Source organism: Thalia democratica, chromosome 1 (assembly GCF_965202585.1).
Source record: "Thalia democratica chromosome 1, ktThaDemo2.hap1.1, whole genome shotgun sequence".
NCBI lineage: Eukaryota > Metazoa > Chordata > Thaliacea > Salpida > Salpidae > Thalia > Thalia democratica.
This window is the reverse complement of record NC_139165.1, coordinates 47,390,290-47,413,622: the sequence shown is the minus strand read 5'-3', so window position 1 is coordinate 47,413,622 and position 23,333 is coordinate 47,390,290. Positions and strand designations below refer to the sequence as shown.

The following is a 23,333-nucleotide window of genomic DNA, read 5'->3' as shown; positions in this document are numbered from 1 at the left end:
AACACACACAAATTACAAACTATTGAAAAAAAACTAACATACTATAAAATATATAGTTTATTGAGCGACAAAAAAAGCGCTCAAAATATTTGGTCCTTGGACCTGGTGCACAAAGAACCTTTCGATTATCGAGTTGCACACCACGGATACCTTTTAACGTCTTGTACAGGAAATCTCAATTATTGACTTTAAAAATGATTAAGTTTTAACAGATGCGTTTTTGTATTTCTACAAAAGAATTAAACTCGTTTCTCTGGCAGTCTATAGTTAGTTTTTATTTCTAATTGTAATAATTGATGATTGTGACAATTAGTTACATAAAACAATTGTTCTTTTTTTTTTTCTTTTTAAAACAAAATATTTGAAAGCTAATCCAATCGGGATCAGTGAAGATTGATTTATATGAATAAACCTAATTCTGTCTTGTTATGTAAATAAAGTTTAAGATTTTTATACTAATTGTTTTTCTTAAATAAAAAAATAAGTAAACTTAACCGAATTAAAACATAATGCTACGAAATTAACTGTTATTAAAAAATTAAATTTAAGCTAAGACAAGATAATAAATAAAAAAATAAACGTAAAATCAGTAAAACGTAAAGAGATTATTTACTAGATCCTTTTAAAGTTAGTTATTATCAGAAGCATACCAAATTCATCACAACCGTCTAAACTAAGCACTTTTTCAACTACAAATTGATTTCTCATATTTTATCATAAACAGTTGAATTATACTTATGATATTTTTAAAACACTTCTAAGCTAAAAATTTAGTGTTTACTAAATCCTTTTCTTTTTTTTGCTTTTTTAACGTGCTCTTAATTATTAAATTAATATCATTTACGGCATCGGTGATATTTTTACTATTCAAATAAAAAGACTGTGTTAGTGTTTTCAGTTTTTATTGTAAGTTTAAAGTAGTAACACCATATGTTTAGTAATTGCGGTCGGTAGTAATTAATATAAAATACGAGCCTGACCATCGAGTGTTTGACTAAATCTAAAAAGATTTATAATAAAAAAAAAGAAAAATGATTGTTATTTATAACAAAACTTTAATCTATATAATGCCTGACTGATGTCTTTTGATATTTATATTTTAAATGATGTTTTCTTTAAACTTATCGACCGGGGGACGAAACTTTCCTAACAAGTTCTAACCATTTTATCAGAATGTTGTCAATAAAGTATCAAAACTAGTTAAACAACAGAAAAAATATTTCTTTTCATGATAAACCATACTTTTTTCATACACGGTTTCTTTGAAATTATCAACAGACTTCAGAGCTACTTAAGACTTAACATTTCCTAAAGTTTTAGTTGTTTTAAATTATTTATAGTTATACAATTCCAAATAAATAAAACCTTTAAAAGACTAAATAAAGTTGGTTGAGATAAGATGTAACGTTAAAAGGCGTTAAATCCTGAGATCCTGATAAGCTAAGCTTATCAGAATATATACCACAGATGTTTTTGTATTAAAACTTTATTCCGACTAACGGCGTTTCACTGCTCTCAAATAAATTTAAGAACAGATCTACGGAGTCTCAAGAAGCTCTAAGAATAGAAAAGTTTTAACAATAAAGTTTAATAAGAGTTGATTGATATATCTTAAAGCTAATAAAAAACTTACCAAACACCTTGTTCGAGATTTTTTATAACAATAGTTCATTTTCTATAATTATTAATACGAAGCTAGAAAAACATTTTTCTGTATTTATATAGGGAAATTACTTGTATCTTATATTTTGTTTTTATAATTTGTAAAAATCAAAGTCTCAATAAACCGTTTTACCAAAAAATTTATATCTTTCAAAACAAAGCTAGACTAAAACTAAAATTTAAACTTGATATTAAAAATATTTTTTAAGTACAATATTGCAAAATTAAACTTTATTTTTAAATTAAAGCATAATATTGTACTTTCTTTAAGTACGGTATAAATAAACTTTCTTAAAGTTTTTTAATAAAGTTTATTATATAGTTATTTGCCTTAACTAAAAAAGAATGCTCAATTTACTGTGATGTAAAGAGCTTATTTAAATAGATTTATGCAAATTTTATATTTTATTCGCGACCGGTTTCGGTGGCAAGAGATTGCGACCTTTTCAAGCAAAAATAAAATATGAAACTGCATATAACAATGTTAGTTAATTATACTGTTGTTTAAAAACTTATTCATGCGTGAAGAATATAAACAAAAACAAAAATGTTGCATATTCGAAAATTCAAGCATATCAGAGTATACTTAGGTAAAATTGGTTTTAGTTTAAAAAAAAAACGGATTGAATTAATATTAATATAATGAGTCAAAAATAAAAAACCTGAATCCAGAGCTTTTTAAAAAAACAAAAGAGAAAAATTAAAATAAAATATTTATACCTTGAAATTTATCTAAATGAAATTAAGAATTGTCTAAAATTGTGTTTTTAAGCCAAGAGTCAACAAAATATTAATAAAACTCAAAGTTGCTGAAGAATTCAAAATCTAATTTGTCTTAAGTTAACATAACAGTCAAAAATTTAAACGGATTTAAGAACTATCTAAAAAAATTCTAAAAATTTATCGAAGTTGAATTAAGAACTGTTTGAAAAACTTTTTTTCAATTTAAGCCAAATGTCAACAAAAACTCAATGAAAAAATTAAGAAAAATAACCTATTTTTTACTTTAATTATGATTTGGTTTAAGTTGTGTCTGCTTTCCAATTTATTAGTAAAAATCTGTTTCTGTGTCTGCATGAGTTCAATAATTCCGTTCTTTTGTTGATGCAATTTGTACCGGATTCGAGTATAAGTAGAGCTTCTTTTAAGCACAACCTGCATGTCGTAATTCCTGGTTTTGGTTTTAATTAAATTTAGAAAATTTAATAACTAAATAATAAAAACACTACAAAAACAAAATAAAAATAAGTAAAAAAATTTAAATAAAAAATTTAAAATCGATTACAAATAAAACAATAAATTAATATTATGTAAAAAATAACAAATTAATTAAAAAAAAAAAGCTAATAACTAAAAAGAAAAAATATATATAACATTTTTAAGTCAAAAAAAATTTATTTTCAATTAAAAAATAAAAATAAAATTTAAATAGATTAAAATAAATAATAAAAAAAGTCAGAATTTTAAAAATATAATAACTAAATAATAAATAATTTTTTTAAAAATTAAAAAATAAATAAAATTTATAAATTTAAAAATTAATAAATTATATAATAAATACATTAAATAAAAGTCCAAAACAAAAGTTAATAAAATTAATAAAAACAGTTAAAATAAATGAAATAAATAATTAAACAAACTTAAAAGAAATAATAATAATAATAAAAGTCAAAATGAACAAATTTAATAATAAACAAAAATCAATAAAATAAAATTTATATAAATAAAATAAAAACTAGATTATAAAATTAGATTCTAACCGTTATTAAAACCTAATTATCAAAAAGAGTTTTGTTTATTTTAATTTTTTTTGTTAAAAATAGAAATTAAGTAATTGTAGCTGTTGTATTATTTTGTTTGTTTTATTTTAGTTAAAAGCTTGTATCTCCCTTTTCTACTAAAAAAGTGAGAAGAAAATTGCTTCTGACAGTGCTTTTGCGCAAGTCTGGGTTAGATAAAGATAAAAAAAAAGAGCAGGAGAAACTTAAAATATAATTAGAGTAAAACGCGTGCAAATATTGATGCAACTAAGATAAAGTTTAGACATATAGAAAATAATTATATAAATTATGTTTAAAACTTTTATATAAAACTAAAAAAAACAATATCAAGTATAATTTATGGAAATACACAGCCATAACAGAACTTTCTGTACAACGCACAAAAAAAATTTCATCAGAAGGGTTTCCTCCTTTCTAAATTTATTTAATTGTCTCACTGTTTTGCATGGTCGTTTTTTTCTGTGCAAAAGTATCTTCGTGCAATTTTGTCCCCTCGTGCAATTTTGTACGCTCGTGCAATTTTAACACCTACACATGTAAATTTTAGTTATATATTATTATTTTTTGTCTTGTTTTATTTCATATTGAAGTTTAGTATAATTTTAATTTAATTTAAGTTTGCATCAATTTATGTTTATACTTCATTAAGGGATATTTTTATTAAAATAAAATTCTAATTTTATGTTTAGTAAATTTTTTTAAACTTACATTAGTTTTTAAACACAATAGTTTAGTTTCAATTTAAAAAAAGCTAAATAAATTTAAAAAATAAATAAAATCAATACAAACCTAGTTAAATTAAAATTAATTATATTAATACATGCTTTTTTTTTCTATGAAATATAAAGGTTTATGTATAAATATAAAAATATATATTTTTTATTTAGTTATTTTGAGTTAGTATTTTTTGTGCAAAATTGACCTTCCGTGCAGATTAGTCTTCGTGCAATTTTTTGCCCGCGTGCAAACTAGTCTTCGTGCAAAAGCATCCTCGTGCAATTTTGTACACTTGTGCAACTTTCTTCTCGTGCAATTTATTCCCCACGTGCAAATTAGTAACCTCGTGCAATTTTGTCTTCGCGCAATTAAGACCCGTTCCATAAAAAGCATCTGGTAGCTAAGATAGTATTCTATTAAATAAAACCAACTTGTAAAAAAAGTGTTTAACCCCCCTATAGCCTTAATTGTAAACATTACTTAAAATGTTCAACCTTGTGGCTAGCTGTTCTACTGATTATTAGCTTAAAGTAATTATTTTTTTTGGTTTTCGAAAACCTCATTCTGACTCAGGAAAGTTTATAATCACTCAGATTAGTTTTTTTGAATCAAAGAGTGGCAACCCTGATATTAGCTAAAATTAGGTGGTATTCTGGTTGCCAAAAATCATGGTATTTTATAAGTTTAGCAAAAAATATATTTTAGTGTTTTTTATTGTTCTTTCAGTTTGAAGTTTTTTTTACTGTTCTTTCAATTTCAATTTTTTTTTTTGTTCTTTCAATTTTAATAAAATTTAAATGTAAATATTGTTCAGAAAATTAGCAAACATACCAGCTACTATTTTTAACTCTTAATCTTAACTAGACCTTAATAACATATCATAAACTTTCTTATTATTTAATTATTTTAGCAGCACATTGATACTTTCAGTCTATTTTTTTTTAAACTATAATTTTTTAAATTTCAATAGTATATAGTTAGATATAACACGTAAAAGATAAAGTTTACACAATTATACTTAGTTAATAGTTAGTTATATAAAATTGCATTATCGTACATAGTAGTTTTTATACTACTTTCATAACAAATAACTTGGAGTATTAAGAATCCGGTTCCGGATCCGGCCGGAATTTATTTTGATAAAAATATCCGGGTCCGGTTCCGGCCGGATCTTAATTTGAAAAAAAATCCGGATCCGGTTCCGGGCGGATTCTAATTTGAAAACAAAGTCCGGATCCGAGTCCGGTACATCACTAGTTCTAAGTTAGTATTTATACATTTCTTTAACAATAAGAAATAAGTTTTAACATGTGATTTTTATTACTGAAAAGTTCTCTTTTTTATAGTTTGAAATATTTAAAATAAATTTAATATTATAAAAAAGAAAACAGCTCCTCAACAACCCTGTTTGTGCTGAGAATTACCTAAATAGTAGGTTTAAAAATCTATCCAGAGCGAGAAACACTTACCATCTGTCAGTTCTAGAATCTTTGATTATTAGAACTCGCGAGCCAAGAATTTACAAACAAAAAGATTTTTTAAATTTAAAACTTTATAAATAGCGTGTTTTTAGTATTATTATTGCCGTTTTATATCCTATTTTGTAATGTGCTTTTTATTTAATTTGGTTTCATGTGATAAAAAATATTCTGTCTTAATTTTTTTTGTTTAACAATTTTGTCTTATAAATTACTTCAAATCAGCTAAGTATAACTCAACTCTAACTTAAACCTTTTAAACAGACTTTTATTCTTTATGACGTAACTATTTTTAGCTATACATTTCAAAATTATTTTTTATGACTAAACTTACAATATATTATTATCAGTTTTTAGCAAGACTATTCTGATGATGCGCTAAATGAACTTAATTGATAAACCTTTTTTAAATGAGTGACTTATGTTTATTTTTTTTTAGTTTTACTACTATTTTTATCGCTGATTTATTTTAGTTTGATTTTAATTTAACGAGTTTTATTACTACAGCAAAGTTCTACAGTTTAAGCATTTAGTTAGTTTTGACATTATTACGTCATTTCATATTTTTAAACTTTAAATTACATTAAAATCGTATTTCAATTTAAACTTTGTTTAATTTAGTAAGATACAATTTTTGATAAGACTTACTACAAAAGATATAAAATAAATTTAAGGAAAAATATTAAATGTGTTTTGTTATATTTTCTAAATAAGTTATGCACCGGAAAAAAGCTGTTCAAGCATATTTTTGCCAGAACTTTAAATAAAATAGCTAGTTGACATCTTAGAATGTTTACAAAATCTTTGTTTTCTCTGATTAACCTTAGTAACTATAATTTGCTTAGCTGTTTAAAATAATACTTGTAATCGTAGTATACGTTTCTAGATTATTATGAAATGGTCGTTGAGCTTTTAGTAAAATTCTTATAATCCCTAGTAAGTATTCATACATTTGTAAAGTATTTTAGATATTTTTTACAATGTCTAAGTATAATATTATAAGTAATAAATAGATTTATAAAAATTTTAAATTACAGTTGATACTTGCTAAGAAAAAAGTACACATTGAAAAATAAGAGTCATTTTAATAAATTAATCTTTATTAAGCTTTATTTTTACAGAATACAAAAAATTCTTTAACATATCTTAGAATATAAATTTTAAAACCAAGCTTAAAACAGTATATTCAAAGCTTAACATAACAGGTTGGTAAAATTAGTCTTAAAATTTTAGTGCTGTATAATTTTTGTACAACAGTCAAAGATGTTAAACTTTTTAAAGCTTATTACTTAAAAAATATTTGGTTAAAACTCATCAAACGAGTGTAGACTAAAGTCTCACAATATGCTGACAATGTCTGAGACGTTGGGCTGTGAAGGGTTTGGCTGCGTCAATTTTTCGGACTTTACCCACAAACAATCGCTTAAGTGCATATGCACTTAATCCCGCTTGTTTATATATCAACAACGATTTGGCGCAACTATGCCTGCCTGATGATTCCTAAAAAAGACTTTACCAGTCGTATGTTGTCTCGGATACTGTTGTTGATGGTCGAGTGGTAGAACTCATTATTATTACTTATAGGAAAAAAAGCGAAACTAAACCAAAACCATTAAAATTTTATTTTACTCTAAAAACAACTTGTCTTGTAAAACGGAGTATAAAACCTTAAAAACTTAATTTATAAAATATATCTTGAATAGTTTTTATACCAATAATGTTTTTAGTTTTAAACTGTAAAAGTTAACAAAATAGAAATCAATACTAAATTGACTAAAGTTTTAATTTTTTTCACTAAAAAAATATTCAAAAGAGCTTCTTAGTTAATATTGTGACTTTAATTTAGCTTCTTCAATACATTCTTGAGAACATTCTAGTGTTATAGTATTTGGTCCGACACATTGTTTACCTCCATTACTAGGTCTGAAAATAATAGTTATTATTTTCATAACGCTTGTTAATCTATCAAGTTCGCAGCTTTATATCTTTTAATACAGTTTTAACATTTTTGCACACGTCATTTTAAAATTTTTCTAAAAGGGTATATATAAGCTATCATTAATCAGTAATTTTAGGTTAATTAACTTAATAGTTTAAATATTTTTTAAATTTAAATTCTCACTTTGGATTGTTACAAAGACGAGTTTGAGTAACGTTGCCATTAGCACAAGTGCTTGGACATCCCGGATATACAAAGTAATAATCTTCATTAATAGTCCAACTGCTCCAACCTCCATTGATAACTTCCATTTTGTTTGTCTCATCAATGCATTTGTTGTTTAAACAAATCTTGTTCATATTGAAAAAGAATTAGAAAAATTTACTACTCTTTAAAGTTAAAAGCAAAATATAAAAATAAAACTAAAGTTTTTGAGTTCTAAAAACATTTTTTTGTAATATGTTATAATACCCTTTTTGATACACTAACAAAACAAGCTACTAATTTAAGTTTTAAGGTGTAAATGTATATAAGGTCACTACAAGAAAACAAATTAACATTGTGCAATTAAAAAATTTTACGAAATTTTAAATAATGAATTATTTTATTTTTTGTTAAACCAAAATGTTGATGTTTTATTAAAATAACTTTGAATACTATTATTGATTTAACTGTACTCAACTAACCGCATTCAAACCACATCTAGTTCCTGGCAGTACATCGATTATTACAGCATATGAACTCCAATACAAACCGTTCTTTTCCGGAGCGAACCATACGGCCTTTAATTCTTCATAGCTTGCATCATAATAGGTTGCATTTGTATTATGATTGTCACAAATTAACTGAGAACACTGATTAGTCTGAAAAACATTCATCTTTAGCAATTAAAATGATCGTTAAAGTAAAACTATTCTTAGAAGCTGATAAGATTTTTTCACTCATTATGTTATAAACCTCATGTAGTAAAAAGATAGTCTTGAAAGCTTTAAAATAAATGAATAATACCATTTTAATACTCTACAATATTTATTTTTTTTATAAAAACAACTTATACTCAGAAATTTATACTTTCTTATTTTATTTACTTTTGTTTATTTTTGTTTTTTTAACGTTTTTTTAAGTTACCTAGTTTAAAGCATGACTTAAATAAAAGATTTATAGACTTGTAACAAATTAACAAGTAAATAGAATAAAATTGTACTTAAATTATGTGTGGGATAACAATCAGTATTTCAATCTCAAAAATTTAAAAGGTAAAATTTATAGACTAGTATTTTTTTTTAACTATTTAGCACAAAAGCATGCTTACATTTTGCATAGGATAATATATCATGTCATATTCATACATCAAGGTTTGAAAATTGTCTTTATTAAAAGGATCTATGTTATTGCATACAGCATATGTGCACTGCTCTTCAAGAGAATAATTTGTTCCTGGATACTTAGTCAATGGTGTCATTGATTTTTCATTACTTGTTGCATACTCGACAAAATACTTTCTGTTTGGTTGTAAGGAAATTTAAATTATTAAGTTTTAAATAAGTTATGAGATAGTATGCAATATATAATCTAAAAACAAACTGGATTATTTAAGTCTGTTTAATTAAAACAAAGAAATTTAAACAATTACTTTTTAAAGTATTACAAGAAATTTAAAGTAAAATATTACTGTAATAAAGGTGTTACTGTTTTTCTTTTACTTTTGAAAAAAATGTTTGTTCACATTCTTAAATTATACAAAGGATTTTTTGTTGTGTTTTTTAAGCAATCTTCATTATTAATTTAACATTAAAATCTTGATTATAAAACTTAAGTATACTTTTAAGTATATAAAAACTAATAAAAATAATTAGATTCATATAATAAAGTTTTTCTTTTACTTTGTACAAAATCAATATCCATCAAAAAAAAACACCTAGGGTTTTTATAATTAGATAAAAATCATGTTTATCCATGTAAAAAACTGAAATATTATTTCTAAAACTTAAATAATTAGTATACATTAAGCAAAAACTATAATTATGTTTAAAAAGATTTTCTGAAGAACTAAGTTTTAGTGATATCGTATTTATACCGACATTTTAAATACTCTCAATTTTTTTAATTATAATAAAGATATGTTTGAGAAATTTCTAAAAACTATAAGTAAAGCAGTCTAATGAAAAACAGATTTATGTTTCGATGTTTATATTTATTGTACTGTTAATCATTTTACGAATTTTTATGGTAAAAAGTAAACAAAGAACTTGATTGCCATTTGTAAGGTTGGAAACAATAAAAATTATCTCTATTGTTTAAAATTACTTAACCATATATGAAAACATGTACAACTACAAATGTTCTATTAAGTTAATGATATAACCGATAAAAGTCAACAGCAATTGATTTTTTATCTATAAGTATCTAAAAACTTTAGTTATAGTTTTTTTTTCAACCAAATGAAAATAATCTTTTCTAGTTTTTTAGCTTCAAACAAACATTTTGATCATAAATTTTTTTTAAATTATTTTTTTACCAACAGTAATACTATTATATCAAAAATTTATGATTCGACTGACTATAGTTTTATTTAATGTCTAGAAAAAATACGAAAACAATTATATACTGCAAAAATACTTGAAAAAATTTACAACAACTGAAATAATAGCTTTCAAATGAGTTTAATATTTAATCATTTCGGTATTTCCTAAAATATGCAATTGAAAACAAAATACTTTATTGAAAAAAACGACGCTCAAAATACTTGATCCTAGGACCTGGTGCACAAAAATACCTTTCAGTTATCGAGTCGTAAACCACGGATACCTTTTAACGTCTTATACAGGACAAAGTTAATATTTGAAAAGTTTTCTTAATAAATCTAGCATGTCTTTATACACAAAAATTGAATTGCTAAAATTTATAAGCTTTAACTGTAGAAACGTTTTTATAAAATTTTAAATATTTTCTTACTGAATTAAATAGATAGTTTTACTTAAAGCAGCTTTCATTAAACAACTGCATATGAAACTATATATCTCTAGTACAGATTATAAAGTTTAGTTAGCAATCATTTAAATAACCTTTTAGAGTCATTAAATTTATGATCCGAACATTTAGAGCGGTAAAAATTTTATTATATTTTTGATTATTTTCACCTAATAAGAATTTAGCTTTTAACAATATCAGAAAAAATTATAACACGGAATAGTTTTAAAGTTGTAAACTTAAGAAAATGAAATCATAAATGCTCCGCGTAAAACAAAATAAAAACTTTGTACGTTTCCATGATGGTAACATTTTTGTTTTTTTTAACTAACTACACATTTAAACAGCTTTAAACAACAACTTACCGAAGAAAATATCTTGACATAATTCTATTGCAAGGGCACCAAGTATGCTCGGCAAACCTTCCCTCTGGAGGCGTGTAATCCATGATATATAGTGATTTCTCCGCTTCTTCTTCACTTACATTACAGCTTTTAAACGTGTGGTCCAACCCAATTCTGCAAAAAAAAAACCAAAAGGTTATTCTTTTGGTTGCATTTTTTAATATGTTTTGAATACAAACGACACTTGCTATAGCTGTTTTTGTGAGATAATAAACCTTGAACTTAATAACATTAGTAAAAGTAAGTAAACGGTTTTAGTTTATCTTTAGGTTAACAAAAGTTAAATACGTTTAGATTTAATAATTAGTTTAGATAAATTTATGTTATACAACTTGAGTGCAAGGAGTAACTTGATTTAAAATTAGTTTGTTAATATTGAAGAATAAAACAAAAGCTTTATTGAAGTTTAAAACTAAAAGACCTATGATAAATATTATCTGGCACTACTATTTTATTTATTAAGAATTAAAAAAATTAAAGTTGAATAAAAAAGGAAGTTTAAAAAAGCTTACTAATCAAAACTTACAAATGGCCTAGCTCATGGGCTAAAGTTTTTGCAGCATTAAAACTATTTTTTCTAACTCCAACCATTCCGTAGGAAGAATTCGTTCCAATCGATTCGAGTTTATTAGCTAAGCCTTTTAAAATACAATATGTTTACCAAAAAAATATTTAGTAAAATATTTTTTTTAAGTCTTATCGAATATATTTTTATACTCTATTTAAAATCTGCTACAATTATAAAGCCAATATTGTCAAGTAAAAAACTCAATATCAAATACTAGATATCAACTAAGTAAATTTGAATTAGATTAAATAAAATATGTATAAATTCATTTTTTGTTAACCCAAAATGTTTAAAACTAAAATATTTTCGATAGTTAAATTGAGCAATTTATAAAATTATAACAGATTTATGTGCTTGTCAAATGTGCTAACTCCCTACTAAAACATTTGATGCGTTTTTTCTGCAGAGCTATTTTTAGCGTTTAGTAATAAAAAACAAAGATTTTGTCTTAAATTAAAATTTAGTTATAATGTGTTTTTTCATCTAACTTATTTAAACACTTATAAAAAGACTTAATAAAATTTATTTTTATAAAACCTGCTATTTATTACTAAGAAAGCTTTAGTATTTACTGATCAGGTTATTATTTTTCAGAAAATTGTAGTAAAATTCTATCGGTCTATATAAACTTGTGTTTTGTAAAAAAAAACTCATTATGTGTTAATAAAACATAACTTTCTTCTTTAAAAATACTTACCTATATAGTTTGGAAGTTCGCTAGTGATAAGCATTACAGCATCTGGAGATGCTTCTTTAAATAAGTCTTTTTTCATTATTAACTGCCCTAAGGCTCTCCTTTGATAATAAGATAAACATATATATGTCTTATAATAATCATATTCTTCTAAAGTTATTCCTTCTTCCGCACATACTTCTTTTAATAACCTTCGATCTTCAGTGACAAGTTGTGATGACTACAGAAATTAATTATGCGACATAAATAACGTGAAACATTTTTTTTAATCATTTTGACGTGAAGTCATTTTAAAACACTACTCTGTTTTTTAACTTCAATTATATAATACTTCGTAAAACAAAAAAAAATTCATGTTTTATACAATAGTATATCGTAACGGTTATGTTAATTCATATATGTCATGGTCGCAATATTAAGTTAAGAAAGAACTCACATAAAAAAAGTTTAAAATCTTACTTAAGGTTAAGCACAGCAAAAAATATAAATAAATTCAAACAACTAAACAAGGTTTGAGTATAATTAGTTAACGAAAACATAAGGAGCAAAAAAGAAATGTAAGATCTCTGGAAAATAACAAACTTAATAAATAAAAGACAGCAAATAGCTTAAACATACAAAAAAAATCGAATGTTAGAACTAGGGTAATCAAGAAATATAAAAGGTTAAAGTGCTTTTTTTAAGTGAATTTTTTAATAACACCTCAATAAATAAATCTTTCAAAAATATAAGATACAATAATAAGAACTGACTAGCTTGAAGTTAAAATCTAAAAAATACAATTAAAAAACGATTATACAACTGCTTCTTTTGTAGTAAAATAGGGACAAAACAACCGAATAAAATAAAAGTACTGATTTTTTATAAATTTGAATAAACAACTAATTGATATCTAATAGAAGTATATTAAAAAACTTTTTTTTTGTTCAAATGCAATTAAGTATATACGAAGAACTTATAGTTTTTTAAGTTTTAGAACACAAAAATCATTTTCAGTATAATTGTAAAACGACTTAAAGGTTACATTTTATTAAAAAACTTTGTTTTGTTGTTTTTATATAACAATATAAAATTTATTAACTTAACCTATAAATAGTTAAAACAAAACCATTTGTACTTGTATATAAATCAAATTTTTTTGAATGATATTTTATAAATTTATCAGCTTTTGTTAGAAAAGAAACCAATTTCCACGACAAAAATATTACTAAGCAAATATAATTTCAAGCATTCAAGTACGTGTTTTAAAGTAAAAACTAAAAATAAACTTTCTACTGCTAACCTCTTGTTCAGTTAGAAGCCGAATATCAACAATTGGTAGTTTTAGTGGATATCCAAAACTTCTGCTAAAATAGTACTCCGCCTAAAAAGTTTTTTTCTTATAAGTAAAACCTTGCTAAGTAGTCTTTAAAGTTTATATTTAATACAAAAAGCAAATGTTATTTAAAACTCAATTAAAGAATAAAATAAAGTTTTATCATAATCCTGCCAATGTTTTCATATAGAAAAAAGTCTGTCTAAATTTTATTAAATAGTATATACAACTTTCACTAACATTATGAAACTTTTTAAACTTAAGAATAGCCAAATAAGAATAAAATTATTTTAAACCTAAAGTCGATTATAAATTTACATCATTAGTCTAACAATATTTTTTTTTGTTAATAGTTTAAAATGCAATAAACGAATCAAATTTGTTTTTTTTTATTAAAATTAAAACATTTTATCATTACGTATTGTTAGAACTAATATAAAAGTTATAAAAATCGATGAAGTGTTAGTTTCTACTACCTGAAAAGCTATTTTAGCAATCTGTTTTACCAGCTACTCAAAAAAGTTTCAAAATATCATAAAGTATTTAAGAAATTAAATTAAATAATTTTTAATTAAAGTCTCATAATAACTCTAATGATGAGACTTTGCAGAAAATAAAGATGGTTAAATCTTAAAAAAATTGAAAATAACTCCTGCAGTTTATTAAATACATCTAGCAAGACTAATAAATGGTATAGGTAATAAATAACTTTACTTCTTACTTACAAAAACAAAACAAAACAAGATGATGTTTATCTAGAAAGTTTTTTACACAAACAGAGTATAGAGTTTACTATGAAGTATTTAATTATTAGTGAGATATCGCATAATAAAACGCAAGATAAAACGCATAGTTATTGAAATTAAATCAAATGTAACAGTAGTTTAAGATAGAATTTTGTTTAATTTAGTTTATCTCATAAGTATGAGAAGTGAGTATTTAAGAAATAATAAGACAGAGACTTATCAATTTTGTAAGTAATTTTTTTCTCAAGCAAACCATTCTGTATTGAAAAACTGTTCTAAAGCACATACACTGGTTTTATAAAACTTTTGCCAAAGATCTAAAAAAAATTGTTACCTGCCCATGAATTGCAAACATATAGTTCAACAACTCATTTTTCGTTTCATAAATTTTCTGAGTTTTGTAGTCAACCAAATATTTAACGCTTAAGTTAAGATTCGTAGAGTTTTTGTTTTCAAAAAACTTGTCCGCGTTTTCAAGGTCCTCAGCGGTAACAAAATCAAACTTTTCGGCTGAAAGTTTATTACATAAATAAGTTGATAAATAATATTTAAAATTCAAAAATAAACACTTTTTTTTTAAGATTTATACATTCCTAGATTAAATTTAAGCTTAATAAGCATTTGAGTCTTACAATCAAAGCATTTGTTATACTATACAGTTTTAACTATCTTTTAGTATAAACTTTTCAGGAAAACACAAAGTAGTTATTATAAAATACTTAAAAAATGAAAAAACTAAAGTTATAGTTTTTAAAAAACCATAACATACGTTAGTATTAAAAGCTTAAGATTTCTTGAAATGTGACATAAGTCACTAAAATTAAAATGTGTTACATCTGAGTTAACAAAAACATTAAATCTGGATAAATTCGTACGTTTTGTATATAGTTTTTAGTAATGCAGTTTGTTTAAACACATAATTTTGTGAGTAAAACAATTAAAATAAACAGGTTATGGTAATTTATTGAAACAGGTCTATATAACTAAAAAACTAACAACAAATTTAAACTAAATATTACCTGTTTCGGTAAATAAGTTTTGTTCTACATCAGATTGTCTTTTAATCCTTTTTAGACTCCGTACAAAACTTTCACCTTTGCTTGTATGTATTGCCTAAGTAAAAAAATGTTAAATTTTTAGTAACTAGTCAGTATATGTTTTTTTATTAAATTTTAATTGGGTTTTATATAAAAAAATATTTAATGCGCCATTTTTTAAGCTTGGAAATTCTAGCATGAGCTAGATGATAATGAGTTTTTTATTAAAAAAAAGTTTTTAACTGTAATATTAGTTATGTTTTATTAAACAGTGGTCCTTATTAAGAAGTAATTTTGTATCAACTTAAAATTTTAAAAAAAATACTGTATAACTTCACGAAATTACGTGGACATTTATCACTTTAACCATCAAGTCCGACACGCATAATATTTTTCTAGTAAATCTAGCCTGCAGACTAAAAAGTTGCCAAACTCTACTTTATATCTAAACTTAATGACGATTTTGTAATATTCTTATAAAATTGTTGGTAACAATTTTTCTTAGTATTTTCAAAAACTTTATTGAAACCTAGTATTTACGTATACGTTTGTTTGAAGAAAATCTACTTCAATATCTTTTTGGGAATATTGGTATCAAGTTTCGGTACTTGTTAGTTAAAATTGCTTGTATAAATCAACATAAAATCTAAAACCATTAAGTCTTTTTTATCAAACTATAGCAGTTGGAATAAAAAAATCATAATTTAAGTTAAAACTAAACTTTATTACTAAAGTGATTTTACTTTTTTTTTCAACTTTTTTTTATAGGCTAATTTAGAATTTGTTAAAACTCAGTACTTACAACTTTTGGGCATAAAACAACTTTAACAGTTGTTTCCGAATCATCAACATATTTTCCATTGAAGCTGCAAGTTTCATTGTTTGAAACATCTAATTGTAGAATAAAAGGTCTAGCTTGTCCAATTCTCACCGAAACAAAAACACTTTCAATCTAGTAGGTAAGATTTGTTTTTATAAATAGCTGAAGTAGTCAAATAACTTAATGTATCTCAAAATCTAGCTAATTTCAGAAAAACTGCTGTAGGTTACAATTTTTTTAAGTAGATTTTCATCATAACTCATTTAAATAACTATATAAATATAAGCTTTTTCGTCTAAAATGATTTCTTTTTAAATGACTAGAGTTCGGATATCAAAAGTACAATTTTTACAATATTTGTAAATTTTATTTTTTAATACAATATTAATTCTTACTTTGAACAAACGGTTGAATTTTTCCATATAGTGCTGCTGTGTGACACTCTTCGCATTAAGTAAATCTTTACTAATCATCATTCCGTTTCTAGTTGAAACGAAAATGCTTGAAATTTCTTCATTTCTCAGAGAAGCACAAAAGACAAACTGAAAAAGATCAGTTAGTTAAAAATTAATATTCTAGATTTGTCTTTATTAACTATAAAGCTACTTTTTTTAACTAAAACATAATGCTCAATTTACTGAAATGAAAACAGTTTATTTAAATGATAACATAGGGGAAAATTAAATATTTATGTATTACCAGATTTCGGTGACAAAATAATTACTACCTTGTCAAGTATAATAAAAGTTAGTTATTTTGAAACAGATATATTAAACGTGATAGCATATAAAATACTTAGTTTGCACTTCTATGAATGTTTAGTTTATAAACTAAAAAGAAACGTATTTTTTGCTATACTTTTCGTTGCTACAACAATTTATTCGTTATTAGAACTCTTTTTTCTTATTAAAACCAAAACATAACAATCAAAAAATGTATTAACTACAATTAAAGCTTTTACCATACACAAAGGAAATTTTAGTAAGTATAAGCTTTGAAAATATAAGTTTTTCTCAACAAAAATTTATAAAAAGTGAAGTAAGTATAACCTACTTAATTTTACTATCCTACTTTAATATCAAAATGTGATAAACCAATAACCTTTTTTTTGTGCTTGAAAAATTAGTTGACGAAACATTTTTATCGAAATTAACTAATAATAATTAATTTTTTGCATAAAATAGTTGTTGAAAGAAGTTTTGGAAATTTATCCTAAACAGTTAATAGTTAGTAGAGTTGCTAATTTTTTTTAGCGAGTTTTCTCTAGGTTTTTAAAGTTTCTTTCAAGTTGTTTAAATTGCACGTTTTAGGGTCTATTTCTAGTTAAAAATTTGTGTTAAATAGTATAACGACATTGAAAAGAAATCTTAAAGCTATTTTCAATGTGTTTTTTAATAAAAAAGTTTTTGATGATAACAAAAATAATTTTATTTATATGATAGATTATTTGTGTCAAATCGGAATTTTACTACTTAACATGTAAAAGTTGTTTGAAATTCCAGTATTTTCGAGGTATGTAGTAATTTTTGTTCGAAATTAAGGTATTTTTTTATAACTAATTGAATTAAAGAGTTTTTCTGTTTTTTTTAGCCTAAATTTTCAAATTCCAGGTTTTTCAAGTATTCCAGGTTTTTTGGCAACCCTGAGTTAACCATAGGTATATAAAAGTTATGAATTTTAAAATGCCAAGTTATTTATGTGTTTGTTTGTTTAATGAACTGACTGATGTACTTTCCTATTTATTAGGATTAGAAACAATTCTAAAGAAAAATATAGTTTTTTATTAATATTAAATGTATACATGTACTTAACATTAAACACTTTATTGTCATTTAGTTTTTAATAATATAAGCGTAATTTAAATTTAACTTATAAATAACAAAATTTTATTTAAAACTTGGATTCTTTTAAAATAAAAGCACTTATTTGCTAGCATAAAAAGTTATTTATAAAATAGACTCTTTTAATGCCCAAAAACTTACAGGAAGAAGTATTGATGATATGAACAAACCAAAACTAAAACGCATACTGAGTTTTGAACAAAAGTATTTCCTAAAAAGTCGAACAATTAATTAAAAAATTAAAATTATTAACAACTTGTGGAAATAAAATTAATCAGTACGTAATTTTTTTTTTAATTTATTGCAGAACTCATGGTTGTCATATTAATATTGGAGCATTAAACATACTTCTTAAAGTTTCTGCTGTTATTAAGACCATAATGTTGATAAATATAGAATAAATATCTAAAGCTTTTTTTTTAATTGTTTTACTTAGTAAACTTCTAAATAATTTTTATACTATTATGCATTTTTTGTAGATGAAATAATTTTCAAAGATGTTAATTAATATAAATTGTAAACAGTAATTTTCTTCTTGAGTATACACTTTGAACACAGCAAAAAAGTGCTTACTTAGCAGGAAATGGGTACCTTTAAATTTCATAAGTTGAAGTATTATTTTTTTAAAAAGTTTATTAAACATAATTGTCTCTAATTTTTTTACTCTAAATCATTGTTGATAGCCTTCAATTAGCAAACGGCCACACAACTATTCAAACATTAAGTTTTAACTTCAAAAAAAAAAATATTTGTTCAGTATACAGAACTTTATTTTTCCAATTTTAGTAAATCTGCTCTAAAAAGTGTACTAAAGAGAAAGAAAACTGTAATTATTATTTCTTATAAATTTTATTCAACTAACTTTAGACTAAATAAGTAAATAACTTAAACATCATACTAAAAAAAATAAAAGCTAAGAAAAAGTTTTTAGTTTTCTTCTTATCGCCTTAATTGTTACGTTTTGCTAAAAACTAAAAAAAGAATCTTAAAGAACGGTAATTTATTATTAATATAAACATTTAACAGTTATTTCAAAGCAGATAATATTTTTTACATAAAAATTTATATAAATTCTTACAAAATCGAAACATTAAATACTTAAAAACTTTCTTATCAAACAATAGGTAATACTAATTACAAATAACTAAGATATTTTAATCTGGGAATTGTTTGGAAAGCTCTAAAGTAAGAAGATTATGCTTAAACTAATTACTTTCATATTGGTGCATTGATTTTTTTTTAAGTTTACTTAATCTTTTATTGAAACAGCCATTATCTATCGTTCAAAGACAAATTTGATTTAAACAATTAAAACATGAACAATTTGTAGATAAGAAACAATATAGTTTTAATATAACAAACTTTAAAAATTATTTTTAATAAGCTTTACTAAGTATATATATAAACTTACAACAAATCTTTATTATTAAAAGTAAAATTTAGAACGTAACAGTAAAATCACGAAAATTTTTAGTCATTTTAAAGTAAAAGTCATTTTCCTACAAAATTTATAAACTTGTGCAAAGTTTTAATTTTTTTTTTAGTATCTTCATATAATCAACTCATAAAATTTTTGGTATTTTAACTTCTCGAAACAATATTTTTTTTACTGTGTACATAATTGAAAGTTAATACTTTTCTCTTGATACTACATACGCTTCATCTAGTATTGTTTAAAGAAATAAATAAAATCATAACTGGTAAAGAGAAGTTGCGTACGTTGAAAGATAAGATTTAAAAGCAGATGATTAATTTAGACATTATAAGACTAGACGTTTTAAAATTTATTTAAAAGTAATTATAAAGTAAACAAGAAAACTAATTGTTTTAGTTATTCTTGTTTTTAAACGTTAAAGTATTGGTCCATAAAAAATTAATTCAAAACAATTTATAATTGTTCACATTATAATTGGTACAATATTTTTGTTAAATAATTCATTCAAAAAACATTTATCTATATCAAAGTTTAGTTGAAATATTTATCTTTGTCTATAGTAGTAATAATCACCTAAAGTTTTAACCTAAACGTTTAATGACAAATGTCTAATCAAAAAAGATGCTAAAACTAAAATCAATTAACATTTTTTTTATTTACAGTTTAAATTTTTATATTTACAGAAATTACTAATTAAACTACTACTTTAAATTATTTGTTTACTAATACGAAGTGAATCGAAAGTCTTAGATTTTAGATTGTTTGAAAATCAAAACTTGTTAAATTAGTTTTAACTGATTTGTCGTTTTATGACTAAAAGTCGTCTTTAATTATTTTTTATAAGAAACTAATAACCATATTTTGAAATTTCACTTTTCAAAGTTACAACTTAATAAGCTGGACTTAAATTATTTCTACAAGAAACACGCATATATCATTATACTTTTGTTTTGAATATATATATATATATATATAATTTAAACAAAATTAAGAAACAAAAAGAATAATATAACTAATTTGATAACATTTATCAAAGTTATTTTATTATAAACACTAAAAAGTTAATTGCAAATAGAATTTAATATTTAAAATTTTGTTTACTAGATTCTTTCAAAGTTAGTTTTAATGTATTCTCAGTTTAATTTTATGAAATATTTATAAAAATTGGAACCTTTTTAACATTTTTCCATAGAAATTTTATAACCAGTTGAATTATCTTAGCAGTTTAAAAATAATTCATCGAATTAATATATTACTTATCAGTGATAACCTCATGATTCATGTGCTTCATACATTAAATGCTTCATGTAAAACGTATTTATTAACCACTTCAACAGTTTTAAGAAAATTTTAATATTTACAGAAAAACACCAACTTTTAAGTTATTAATAATTAGACTTTCTGTAAGGTGAGGTGCATTAATCGAACTTTTGTTAAACTTAACCGATTAAAAGATTAAAAACTGAAAAAATGTGCATCATGCATTATTAATATATGAATTAAGATACATAAAACTAAGAAAAAGTGTTTAAAAGCAATTTGAATGAGTTATGATGTTATAAACTTACATCCTAAATCCTTTTTGTAAAGTTTGTCATTTTAGAAATTAAAAAAAAAAAACATAAAATTAAATTAGCATTATTGAAATAAGTAATAGCTGTGGATACTAAAAATAAAGACATCTATTTTTTGATATTTTCAAAAAAAAAGTTTCGCATAAGTTTGTCTGGATTTGTTTACAATAAATGAATGTTTAAACATTCGTTTGGTAAATTTCACCAAAGTATTACTATAACTAATTGAACTTGTACTTGTTTTTCAGAATTTTTTTTTGAAAACGGCCATATATGTTACTTCAAAATATTTTATTTACTATAATGATTTCATGCTCATATGCGTATTTTAGATTGAGGCTCATTAGAAACAGAGCCAATTAAAATGATTAGTTTGGCTATACATACTCTATAAAATCATTTTAAATTAAATAATCGATATAAACAAAACTGTATTTTGTTGCTAAACTCAAAATTTTAGTTTTCCTTCACTAAATTATAAAAGATAATCCATATCCATGTTGTCTCAATTATACTAGGAAAGTTTTATTTTTTTCAAAATTATATAGATGTGTCCTGTATAACAATTAATTTATCAACTAAGGTTGCCTTAGCGGTACATATTAAAGCAGCACGTTAGAACTTATTTACTTAATTAAGACTAATTTAATTTTCTAAAAATGTTACTTTTATGATATTATATTTTAAATTAGACTCACATAAACATATTTTAATAACTAAAATTGTCTTTTAATTGATGATTTTCTCTATAAATATTTTTGAATTTTTCATTACCAATGTATTAATACTTCGACCTGCAAGAGCTTTTTGATTTGCATTGTATTAGTATATTTTGAGATGTAGCCTCTTACATTTGTAAACAAGTAATTGTCATAAAACCTATAATAAACTAAAAACAACTATTGTCATAAATTGCTAATTATCTAATAAAATTCAATAACTCAGTGCTTGTAAGTTTTGTTGTTTAATACTTGTTGTCTAATATAGTCTATAATAACTCCTAAATGTAAATTTAAGAACTACTGAGTTTCAATAATTTAAGCAAATACAAAAAAATCGTATTTTAAAATATTTCTAATACAATAGGATACTTAGTTGAAATTAAAAATGGCTCGTACCAAACAAACTGCGAAAAAATCAATTGGAGGAAAAGCTCCCCGCAAACCAGTTGGAGGAAAAGCTTTAAAAATCGCCACGATGGCAGCACGCAAGAGTGCACCAGCAACTGGAGGCGTGAAGAAGCCTCATCGTTACCGCCCAGGAACAGTGGCTCTTCGTGAGATCCGTCGCTACCAGAAGTCCACTGAGCTTTTGATCCGCAAGCTGCCCTTCCAACGCCTAATTCGCGAAATCGCTCAAGATTTCAAGACGGACTTGCGTTTCCAAAGTACTGCAGTTATGGCTCTGCAAGAGGCTGCCGAAGCTTACTTGGTCGGACTTTTTGAAGATACAAACTTGTGTGCCATCCATGCAAAGAGAGTGACAATCCTGCCTAAGGACATCCAACTTGCCCGTCGCATCCGTGGTGAACGCGGCTAAATTTATGTTTGCTGAAAGAGAGTAATTTATGTTTTATAAGTTCTTTGTATTATTTTAACACTTTTGTTTAGTGTGTTTTATATACACATTATAAGTTATATACTTCATTTGCAGCAGTTTTATAATAAAATATGTTCATGGAAAGTCTAATTATTAGTAACTTAAAAGTTATTAAAATTTTCTTAAAAGTATTGAAGTGATAGTTTTAACTCTTTTTTTTCTCTATATAGCAAGGTTTTAGTCTACGGCTAAAATTTTTTTTTTATCAATTACAGTATACTACCGCTTAAGTACGCACTTATTTTGTTACGCATCACGCCTTAAGTACGCACTTATCCAGAAAGACAAAGTAAAGGATGTTATACTAGAACTTCAAGAAGTTCCAGTTTTTTTGCCTAAATTTTCAATCATCAAGTTTTTCCAGACTATTTTATGTTTCCAGGTAGAATGGCCAACCTGCTGAGTTAGCCTGATACTTTCACAACTTTTAAACTAGGGTGAGTAATCTTGAGTAGGCCAAGTGGCCTGAGATTGTGACAGTTCTGTTATTAAATGTTAACAAACTAAATACTTGTGTAGTGGCTGCAGAAAAGTAAAAAGAATAATGATATTTGAGCTATAATGCTATTAAATAAATAAGTCTAGATGACAAAGTTAAAAAACCCTACATATACAAAATAGTTAAGTCATAATTTACTTTAAATGTACATACATTGATGTTTTGAAAATGTTTGGTAAACACAAAGTAGTTTGGTACTTTGCCTCTAACAAAACAAAATGTAGCTTAATATTTTTTTAAATCATTGACTGACA

The 23,333-nt window shown here is 24.1% G+C and overlaps 2 protein-coding genes across 2 annotated transcripts; one reads left to right on the top strand and one right to left on the bottom strand.

Moving 5' to 3' along the window:
• Positions 1–7,461: 7,461 nt before the first annotated feature.
• On the bottom strand, positions 7,462–12,292 carry LOC145836794 (A disintegrin and metalloproteinase with thrombospondin motifs 5-like). Its single transcript, XM_082944570.1, has 7 exons — positions 12,217–12,292; positions 11,478–11,589; positions 10,913–11,065; positions 8,977–9,079; positions 8,264–8,440; positions 7,761–7,927; positions 7,462–7,561 (listed from the first exon to the last, which is right to left on the bottom strand). Exons 1-7 carry the CDS (start codon positions 12,290–12,292, stop codon positions 7,462–7,464), a joined length of 888 nt encoding a protein of 295 aa, XP_082800696.1.
• Positions 12,293–22,088: 9,796 nt separating this feature from the next.
• On the top strand, positions 22,089–22,520 carry LOC145836783 (histone H3-like). Its single transcript, XM_082944559.1, has one exon. It carries the CDS (start codon positions 22,089–22,091, stop codon positions 22,518–22,520), a length of 432 nt encoding a protein of 143 aa, XP_082800685.1.
• Positions 22,521–23,333: the final 813 nt, after the last annotated feature.

Coding starts and splice junctions, on each gene's coding strand:
- LOC145836794 (XM_082944570.1), bottom strand. CDS start 12,292: ATGAAAAAAGACTTATTTAAAGAAGCATCTCCAGATGCTGTAATGCTT. Junction 11,066..11,477: donor GCCCATGAGCTAGGCCATTT/GTAAGTTTTGAT, acceptor TTTTTTTTGCAG/AATTGGGTTGGACCACACGT. Junction 7,562..7,760: donor CGTCTTTGTAACAATCCAAA/GTGAGAATTTAA, acceptor TATTATTTTCAG/ACCTAGTAATGGAGGTAAAC.
- LOC145836783 (XM_082944559.1), top strand. CDS start 22,089: ATGGCTCGTACCAAACAAACTGCGAAAAAATCAATTGGAGGAAAAGCT.